Below are 10,825 nucleotides of genomic sequence, written 5' to 3'. Positions count from 1 at the left end.
TTGTCAGAGCAGCACGGTGCCACCGGAAGCCCGGTTCAATTGTGGTCATAGGTTCAGGACTACCTGTCTCCTATTAAAACACGACAAATGATCATCATGAAGGGAGGACTGTGACCTCTTTGATCTTTTTACAATTGCATAGAAAATGGCGAGAATTGATATTCTACTTCAGTTTTACTTGGAAATGAACAGCTATCAGTAATAAAGTTTAGCAGGGAATGGCATTCACTATTGAAAACATATCGTCCCCTACAACCCTGGGTAGAAGTTTTGGAATATATTTAAGGCAAGTTAAATATTAATAATTAATTTTATATAGGTTGCCTGCATTGGATGTTTGCATAATGGAATGATGGAGGAGGAGAAGGAGGAGGAGGAGAAATGAAAGGCAAGGGGGGGGGAGGAATTCCTACTGTTTCCCCAGTGTATCCCTCAGCAGTGGCAGGTAACTGTAATTCACGTCCAGGTCTGCTCAACCACCCCGCTTTGCACCGCAGGTATTATTTAGCTTGGGGTGAGTAGAAAACAATGAAAAATAAACGTGTTCCCCCTGGAGCTTGGGGGGGGGGGAGCAGCAGTCCCCGTCTGTCACCAAAGGAACCTCAGGCAGTTAAAAGGGAATAAGCGTGGCCTTAGCTCAGCAGAAATGACTGGATTTTATTATTAGCCCACCTTGTATAATAAAGCGCTATTGCCATCAACGTTCTAGCAGGCCGGGGCGGGGGGACAATTTTTATCTTCATCCAATTTTTATGTTTCATTGTTGCAGGAGGCTGCTAATTGTTCTGGTGGGACATTTGGTGGGGGGTTTCCCTGTGTGGGCAATGTTTCTATTTGCTGGTGTGGAAGGGGTTTGGGTCCTCTTGCTATCATCAGCCTCTAAATGCCACTCTTCCATCAGATTGTCAGCCTCCACTTGTCTAGCCAAGAGAGCCCCTGTATGACTGTGTCCATCACCTTAAGGGCTATTTTATGAATTGGATTGCTTCCCAGTGGACTGCTAACTCTAGCTTCACTGATTTGATCAGGTAGGTTGTGTAGACTCCCCCTAGTAGGGACCCATCGATTTGTTCGAATCTGATCAGGTGGGCTAGTCTCTTCGCTCTAATCCCCAACTTCAGGACTGTGGTTAATCAAGCATCTAGTGCAGCCTGAGTCTATTAGGGCTTGAAAAGTACCCCGGGTCTCCATTTTTGGGATTGTGAGAGGCATATTGTGAGGATATAGGGATGGATCCATTCACTCACCATTGCGTCATTTTTATCTTCGTCCATTCTGTCATAGAGATCCAGCAATTGGTCATTATTGGCTTGAGTCCCCCCCACCACCACTCTGGATGGTTTTGGAGCTGGCTATCCTGGTGCAGCCTCCCATTGGCCAGATGGTCTCTGGTCTGGTTGTCCTTCCCCTTGGTATCTGGTTGCTTCTGCATGTTGTGAATGCACAATCCACAGTTAACTTTTATGGTTACTCAGAACTCTTCAGAGAGGCTGTTTAGAATATCCCGATAGGCGGTTCCTTGGGCAATTTGCTTGTCCAGGCTCGTTCTGAAAAAGTGAACTAATAGCCACTCCGGCAAAGGGGATAGCTTCTCCACGAGTCTCCTGAATTCACAGATACATTCCTTAATAGGTCGCCCTCTGTGCTTTAGGTTTCAAAGCTCATCCTCCATGTATTCATCCTCCTCCACCTCCTCAAATCTGGCTTCAAGCTCTTGTAGGAAGTCATCGTCATCTTACAGCTGGGGGGCTCTCCTCTTATAGAGAGCTGCTAGCCATTCCTTTGCTTCTCCCTCTAGCCGCTAGGTGATGTTATTCACCATGGCTCTCTGTGATGGGTAAAGGTATCCTTAGTGCTCTAAGTGGACTCTAGCAAGTCAAGAAATAGAGCCAGTTGATCTGAGTCCCCATCGAGTTTTCCCCCTGAATTGGGGTGATTTGTTCAGCACTACTCTTCCCACATCATTTTGGACCCCATATCCCTGTGCTTGGTGTGTTTGGCAGTTTCCCTCATCTCTAGTTCATAGAGAGGGATGGTTGCCCATCTTGGCTTCCCTGTTGTGTAGAGGAGCCACCAGAAGCAGTCTTGGGCTCATTCTCCCTGGTGGGTGGGGAAGGGGGACTGCATTCCAGTCTGCTTCTCCCTCTTCAAAGTTCTCAGCTGCAAACTCTCTCTTTTTGGGCTGTACAACAGCCCCTCATCATGAAAGGTGTTTCAGACAAATTTCTCACTCAGCTGTTCTAAGGATCCCATAATGGTTCCATCAGAGTTTTTGGGAGTCTGGCCTGTTCCCAGTCCCTCCCCCATTCCAGACTTCCTAGTTTGCTCAGGGGCTTTCCCCAGCCACGGACGCTAGGGTGGGGAGCAATACCTCAGCTGCTATGCTTTTGTATTCTATATTCGATTCTTCAAACTCCGCCTACATTCTAAAACCTATTGCCTGTTTCTGTTGCTATGTACAGAATCCTCATTTTCAAATGTTTACGTCTGTCTCAACATTTCTCTCTCACACAAACAATTTTAATTCTGCTATTCCCATCCCTATTGAGATTCCTTTCTTAGGGTCAGTTTGTACCCTCATTCAACCCCAACATCTCTCTCTCTCACACACCCACACAGACAAATACGCTGAATTTCCATGTGCCCATCCATATTGGGATTCGTTTCCTAGGATAGGGTCAGTTTCTACCCTTGTTCTGCAAAAATGAGTACTTATCTGTCATGGTGGAGTGTGGTGTTACTTAAGATCATCCAAAATGCAGCTTCCACAGAGGAACCTTCTCAGGGCTTCAGATATGCCTTTTACGACGTGATCATCCCAAGGAAGCTGTCTCCCAGGTATGGGCAAGAAGAACCCCAGGATGTGAGCTACCTCCTGCCCATTGAAGGAAATCCCCAAGTGGTATTCCTCAGGCAAAGAAGGAACTTCATCCCTAGGGTCTTTCCTGTCTTCACCTATGATACAGCAGGAGATCTCCAGGTGGACAATCCTTTTATCAAGGATGATTGTTTCTACCATGGATTTATTCAGAGCAAGTCCCCTTCTCGGGTCACCCTCAGTACATGTTCAGGAGGCCTGAGAGGTATATTAAGGTAGCAATTGTGATTGATCATGAACGATATTTGAAGTTTCAAAGCAATGAATCTTTTATTATGATGCAAGTTTTGGATATTATTCACAATGCAAATTCATTTTATGATCCACTTTCTGTTCATCTGTCAATAACAGGCTTAGTTATCTGGTCACAAAAGAATCTCATAGACATTACCAACATAGCAGATGACACACTTTTATCATTTAATGAATGGAGAACAAACCATTTACTTGATATTTTAAAGAATGATGTTGCTCACTTATTTGCTTATAAAGATTTTGGGTTAACAGTAGGACTTGCATACATTGGTACTATATGTAACAAATACGGGGCAAGTGCTATTGAATCCTATAGAACCCCCAGTTTGTTTTATATGTCTGTCATATTTACTCATGAACTGGGACATGTTCTTGGAATGCAGCATGATGAGCCATTTTGTCATTGTGAAAAGAGTGAATGCATTATGGCACCATTTGCAGCAGAGACTGATAAATTTAGTAACTGCAGTTTCAAGGATTATTTCCATTATAGAAACACTGAATGTTTATTTGTCCCACCAGACACTAACAACATTTAAGTTTGAATCCTGTGGTAACAAAAGAGTGGAAAAGGGAGAGCAGTGTGACTGTGGGTCAGAAATACAATGCAAGTCAGATCCGTGCTGTCAAGCTAATTGTACGTTGCGCCCCGCGGCTGTTTGTGCCTTTGGACTGTGCTGTGCTAACTGCCAGTATCGCCAACGTGGAACTGTTTGCAGAGAGAAGATTAGCAGTTGTGATCTCCCTGAATATTGCAATGGGACTTCAGAGCACTGCCCAGAAGATGTGCATGTGCAAGATGGTGCCGTGTGCAATGATGGCGTGTATTGTTATCATGGAAACTGCACAACTCATGATATGCAGTGCAAAATAATATTCGGTAGTGAAGCAAGAGTCGCTTCTGAAGTTTGCTTCAGAGAAGTGAATAATAAAGGTGATCGCTTTGGCAACTGCGGCCTTAAACATGGAAAATACAAGAAATGCAATACTGGAGATAGCCTGTGTGGCCGTATCCAGTGTAAAAGTGAAGAAATTCCTTCTTTGGAGGATCACACTACAATAATTCATACTTCCATTGAAAATGATAATTGCTTCGGCACTGACTATCACACTGGGATGAAAGTAAATGATATTGGAGCCGTGAGAGATGGGACTCCTTGTGGCGATAACATGTTGTGCATTGAGGGTAGTTGTGTCAATGTGTCCATTCTGAAATATGACTGTAATGTCACAATGTGCCACAATCAGGGAGTTTGTAACACTCTCAAACACTGTCACTGTGATACTGGATGGGCCCCTCCAGACTGCACAAATAAAGGCTATGGAGGTAGCATCGACAGTGGGCCACCTCCAGTTACATTTCTGTCTAAAGCTAATATGAAAACCTCAGCTGTAGCTGCAATACTCTCTGCTTTTTGTCTCACAAATGTTTGTGCTGGCCTGGTTATTTGGTTCAAGGATAGACTAAGAAGCCAATCTGGAAAATTTCAGGAAGGAGTCCATGCTACGAAATCAAACGATGAAGGAACACTCACGGTTGCTTAGAATGCACAAAGCATCCAGTATAATCACAAGAATTAACTCTCAATTTTTTAAAAGGCACTTGAAATTTCAATGTATTAAATTAAATTAAATCATTTTAATTTTTTTAATTTAAAATTCCAAGTTCCAACTTTGGGAGGAAGAGTTAATTCACGTTGTTCCAGGCTCCTAGTTCCTATCAACCTGCAGAAAGCTGTACTAGGAAGAAAGTACAATTACTACTTTTACTACTATTTCTGCTAGTATGTTTTTGTTCTCACTAAGAATTAGTCCAGCCAGCTGGAATTATGTTTCCAGCATTCAGCTTTGATTTTAATATTTTGCTGACCCTCTTGATATATTCCTTTTTTGTTGACTCTTTGGCTTTTCCATTCAAGATGTTATCTGCTTCCAATATGCCTAGGTACTTGTAACCATCATCCTTTGCTAATGCTTTCACTATATCTCCATTTCCCAGTTCTATTCCTTCTGGTTTTTTATTTTTATTTTTCCTCACTGCATTGATAATATAGCACATTTTTCATGTCCAAAGATTCATCTCTGCCAGCATCCTGGACTGTTGGAGATGCTGGCCTGTGCTGAACACACTCTCCTTCTTTTCCTGTTCTTCTCTCCAGCCGTTTCTGCTACTCCTCTAACAACCGACCAGTTAAATATGCCATGGTTAAATCCTGTCCTTGCATGGACTCTAGACTAATCATAAGAACATCCCATGAACTGTCCAAAGACCTAAGCACCACATATGCCTTGTGTGCTTCAGTAAAAGTCATTCTCTTTTCTTCCAACTTAAGGAATGTCCTTCTCATATTCTGCAAATATGTGGAAATACACTCTCCTGGCTTCAGTTGTGTCTTATACATTTTCCAAGTCAGCAACACCTTGCTACCTGCAGACTCTCTCACATAAACACTACGCAACTCCTCCCAGCACTGTTTTGCAGATCGTTTTTTAAAATGTTTTTTATTAGATAAACATTAAAAACATTGGACATAGTGCGACAATTCTGGCATAAGCATTTCCATGTAGTTTTTGAATCTTACAACAATTACAGTTTATATCCATTATGTGTATATATGTATGTGTAGTCAGTCAAATTATCTGCCTATTAATCCCCTTTTTATATAATTACTAACAAATACTTATCCAATTCCTACATATCACACAATCTTAATACCACATTTCCCAATTCTTAACTTGTTTGCGTTTTTCTGTCCTGATTTTTTCCCCTCATTTCTAACCATCAGTACCATTTGTCCCAAATTTCATGATATTCCATCTCACCCTTGTCTTTGAGCTCTAGAGTCAGTCTGTCCATTTCTGCGCACATCAGTATCTTATTCATTATTTCTTGTTGGGCTTTATATTTTCCATCCCATAGGAAGGCACGCCACCCCATTTGCATACCACGATGTAAATAAAGCTTTCAAAGTATCTTTTGATGTTTTCCTTCATAATGTAAAATACCTAGAAGAAACTGCTATCATATTTCTTAATAGCAAACCACATCTATGAACACCAGCATCAAGAAGACACAATAAAAACTCCTTAATCCCACAACACATGGACAGACACAACCATAATTTGAATGGGGAAATGGTCATCATCTTAGACCTAGATCAAGCTAATTCTCTACGTGCAAGTGAACTCTTGGAAACTTGGTAGTCAAACAAATGAGCTATCAATAGGCACATAGAGATAAAACAACAATTGCAGACCATTGGAAACAAATAATGAAAAAGGAAGCAAAGATGCCAAAACATTCATGTTGAGCATCTATTTTTAGTAGGCTTTTGATCCCACTCAACATCAGATGCATAGAATTTATAGAACCCAGCACAATCTTTGTTGAAGAGGACAATGGTTCTTGTTGATCTCTCATGTAACATAAAAGTACAGTCTATTCAGCCTTTAAAATTGGGTTTATTTGTGCTTAGAGTCCAACTTTGTGGTCTTTAATAGATTCTGTCCCGCTCCCCAATAACATTCTTACAGCAAAGACTGAGGCACTTGGTATGGAAAAGTATCAGATCCTTTTATAGTCAAAGATAACCTGTATGAAAGGAGCAAAAGCCAAATAAACATGAATTAGAAATTAGAAGGTTCAGCAGGTTATTGATTTGGAGCTCTTACAAAACCACACATCACCTGGTGTGATAGGCTACTTCAATATCCACTCAAATTATTGAATTTCAATTCACACCTTGAGCCAACTAGAGAAAATATCAGTTTATTACTGTTAGAGAGCACTAGGATATGAACAGTAGTTATTCTACATTGGTTGTTTAAACTCCGCCTCCATTCCAAAAATCTATTGCATTTCTGTTGCTACTGGTATGTTCAGAATTCTCATTTTCAAATCTTCAAATTCAAAACCCTAAGTCAATCTGTCTGTCTCCCCCACCTCTCCTTCCCTCCCTCCCTTGCTCTCTCTCTCCCTTTTCCAGAATAGGGTCAGTTACTACATTCGTTCTGCGAAAATGAGTGTCTATCTGTCACTGTTGAGTGTGATATTGCTTAAGATTGTCCAAAATGCAGCTTCTGGACAGGCACCTCCTCAGGGCTTCAGATATGCCTCTTACGATGTGATCATCCCAAGGAAGCTGTCTCCCAAGTATGGGCAAGAAGAACCTCAGGATGTGAGCTACCTCCTGCCCGTTGAAGGAAATCCCCATGTGGTATTCCTCAGGCAAAGAAGGAACTTCATCCCTAAAGTCTTTCCTCTCTTCACCTATAATACAGCAGGAGATCTCCAGGTGGACAATCCTTTTATCAAGGATGATTGTTTCTATCATGGATTTATTCAGAGAAAGTCCCCTTCTCGAGTCACCCTCAGTACATGTTCAGGAGGCCTGAGAGGTCTCATACAAATGGAAAATAAGACCTATGAAATTGAACCAGTTCAGGAATCTTCTACCTTTCAACATGTGGTGTTTCGGTTAGAAGTAGAGGAAGGGGCTCCCCGAATGATTTGTGGAGTAGGAGAAAAACAACAGAGCCATCAAGAATTCATTACTCCTGAAACACAGAATCTTGGAAACAAAGAATTTTTTGGAAAATCCTGGTGGCCACATACAAGATATGTTAAGGTAGCAATTGTGATTGATCATGAACGATATTTGAAGTTTCACAGCAATGAATCTTTTATTACGATGCAAGTTCTAGATATTATTCACACTGCAAATTCATTTTATGATCCACTTTCTGTTCATCTGTCAATAACAGGCTTAGTGATCTGGTCACAAAAAAATCTCATAGACATTACCCATATAGCAGATGACACACTTTTATCATTTAATGAATGGAGAACAAACCATTTACTTGATATTTTAAAGAATGATGTTGCTCACTTATTTGCTTATAAAGATTTTGGGTTAACAGTAGGACTTGCATATATAGGTACTATATGTAACAATTACATGGCAAGTGCTATTGAATCCTATAGAACCCCCAGTTTGTTTTATATGTCTGTCATATTTACTCATGAACTGGGACATGTTCTTGGAATGCAGCATGATGAGCCATTTTGTCATTGTGAAAAGAGTGAATGCATTATGGCACCATTTGCAGCAGAGACTGATAAATTTAGTAACTGCAGTTTCAAGGATTATTTCCATTATAGAAACACTGAATGTTTATTTGTCCCACCAGACACTAACACAACATTTAAGTTTGAATCCTGTGGTAACAAAAGAGTGGAAAAGGGAGAGCAGTGTGACTGTGGGTCAGAAACACAATGCAAGTCAGATCCCTGCTGCCAAGGTAATTGTCGTTTGCGCCCCAGGGCTGTTTGTTCCTTTGGACTGTGCTGTACTAACTGCCAGTATCGTCAACGTGGAACTGTTTGCAGAGAGAAGATTAGCAGTTGTGATCTCCCTGAATATTGCAATGGGACTTCAGAGCACTGCCCAGAAGATGTGCATGTGCAAGATGGTGCCGTGTGCAATGATGGCGTGTATTGTTATCATGGGAACTGCACGACTCATGATATGCAGTGCAAAATGATATTCGGCAGTGGAGCAAGAGTCGCTTCTGAAGTTTGCTTCAGAGAAGTGAATAATAAAGGTGATCGCTTTGGCAACTGCGGCCTTAAACATGGAAAATACAAGAAATGTGATACTGGGGATAGCCTGTGTGGCCGTATCCAGTGTAAAAATGAAGAAATTCCTTCTTTGGAGGATCACACTACAATAATTCATACTTCCATTGAATATGATAATTGCTTCGGCACTGACTATCACACTGGGATGAAAGTAAATGATATTGGAGCCGTGAGAGATGGTACTCCTTGTGGCGATAAAATGTTGTGCATTGAGGCGAGTTGTGTCAATGTGTCCATTCTGAAATATGACTGTAATGTCACAATGTGCCACAATCGTGGAGTTTGTAACACTCTCAAACACTGTCACTGTGATATTGGATGGGCCCCTCCAGACTGCAGCAATATAGGCTATGGAGGTAGTATAGACAGTGGGCCACTTCCCATTTCAGTAGAGGCTAAAGGTAGTGTGAAAATCTCAGCTATAACTGGAATATTCTGTGCCTTTTGTCTCACAATTGTTTCTACTGGTCTAGTTATCTGGTTCAAGGATGGGCTGAGAAACTCATTTGGAAATTTTCAGGGAAGAATCCATGCTACAAAATCAAAAGATGAAGGAGCACCAATGTAACTCATCTTTGGTAAGAATGAAAAACCCATTCAGTATAAGCCCAGGAATTAACAGTCAATTTGAAAAACAAAGACTTCCAAAATTTCATTGCTTAAAGTTGTCTCCCCAGACACATTTTTTGAGGTCGAATTTGGCTACTTTGGAGGGGAAGAAACCCCCAATCTATGTAAAGTAGAGTTAAAGCAAATCTTTCATTTCTAAATAATAATAAATAGTTTTAATTTTAGATCTCAAAGCTTCAAGTTCAAAGTGGAAAGAAGAGATAATTCAGAGGCAGCTTGTCCCAGTGTGATGGTTCCTAGTTTCTATTAACTGGCAGAAAGTTGTAGTAGCCAGAAAGTGCAATTAAAACCCACCATCACTTTTTAATTACTTCTTCATTTTTCTGCTGGAATGTTTTTATTCTCCCTAAGATTTAATGCAATGAGTCATCATAATAGATTAACTAGTGTCTTCTCTCTGGAAGTCAGAGAATTTATTTTCAGGATTAATGAAAAACTGCTTGCTCCTATCCTACCAAAGCCATTGACTGAAAAAACTGCTACATATACAATGATAGGTGGCTTTCTCTGTAGCCCAATAAATACTTTTATTAACCCTTGAGTAAACTCTTCAATGAATTTTAGAATCATCTGAAGCTGCTGATTGAGTCTGCTTCTGGATTGACCTGCAGTGATCATCAATCGGCCACTGAAGAGAACTCTCCAGAATAGGCTTGTAAATGAAGCATGTATGAGATGCAGATACATTGACCAATACACAGCTATGCCAACAGTACATTGGATGTCAAGGAAAGATTGAGAAGCATTGTTGATTATAGGTAATTTGGGCTGCCAACACAGCACTGCACATCGATCTTTCTCTAACTCTGCCCCTGTAAGATTAATGATGAAATTATTATGAATGTTTAGTATTGTGGAGGCACTCAATGACTACTGGAGAAAGACATCTCCGACATGGGCCTCTGTGTTATTCAGTTATAACTTTTCTCATCAGTTCTACTATGATTGATCTGTTTGAAATAAATTGTTTTTTAGATTTTTATCCCACTGGAAACATTAGCTTTCAGTGTCATCTGTGTACCCATGTACCAATTCCTCACACACTGCAAAACACACACACACACACAGAAACATACATTCAGAGATAGAGAGAGAAACAGACAGACAAAGAGAACAACACATTCATATAACCAACTCCCTGCTGCTCTTCATCTGATAGAAGGTTACCTTCATTCAATTACCACCCAGTTGTCTTCTGGCTCTTACCCAGAACCAAGAATCAATCAATTTTTAATGGTATCTGAAACAAAGAAATGCAGCCATGTTGATTCTTCCTTTCTTCTTCCTGGGGACAGTCCCAGTGTGGCTCCCTCTCCATTCTCCACCATAATGGGAATGTTAACTGGACAGCCCTTCCTTTTGCTTCCAAGGCTGGTCAATTGTGCTTGTGTTCAGCTCAGATCAAGACTACTGTACCAACA

At 40.9% G+C, this 10,825-nt stretch overlaps 2 protein-coding genes across 2 annotated transcripts; both read left to right on the top strand.

Annotated features, from left to right (window-relative positions):
* The first annotated feature begins 2,704 nt into the window (after positions 1-2,704).
* Positions 2,705-4,678, top strand: LOC116505805 (disintegrin and metalloproteinase domain-containing protein 24-like). Its single transcript, XM_032213210.1, is given in 3 exon segments — positions 2,705-3,085; positions 3,088-3,665; positions 3,667-4,678. Coding segments are annotated over 3 exon segments (1,971 nt in total).
* Positions 4,679-7,111: 2,433 nt separating this feature from the next.
* On the top strand, positions 7,112-9,342 carry LOC116505797 (disintegrin and metalloproteinase domain-containing protein 20-like). Its single transcript, XM_032213196.1, has one exon. The coding sequence runs from the start codon at positions 7,153-7,155 to the stop codon at positions 9,340-9,342; it is 2,190 nt and encodes a 729-aa protein (XP_032069087.1). The 5' UTR covers positions 7,112-7,152.
* The last annotated feature ends 1,483 nt before the right edge of the window (positions 9,343-10,825 follow it).

The sequence above is a fragment of the Thamnophis elegans genome, chromosome 1 (assembly GCF_009769535.1).
Source record: "Thamnophis elegans isolate rThaEle1 chromosome 1, rThaEle1.pri, whole genome shotgun sequence".
NCBI lineage: Eukaryota > Metazoa > Chordata > Lepidosauria > Squamata > Colubridae > Thamnophis > Thamnophis elegans.
Note: the sequence above shows the minus strand (reverse complement) of the source record. Positions and strands in the feature narration are given on the sequence as shown.

Excerpts from the sequence above, each read along its gene's own strand:
- LOC116505797 (XM_032213196.1), top strand. The coding sequence starts at position 7,153 with ATGAGTGTCTATCTGTCACTGTTGAGTGTGATATTGCTTAAGATTGTC.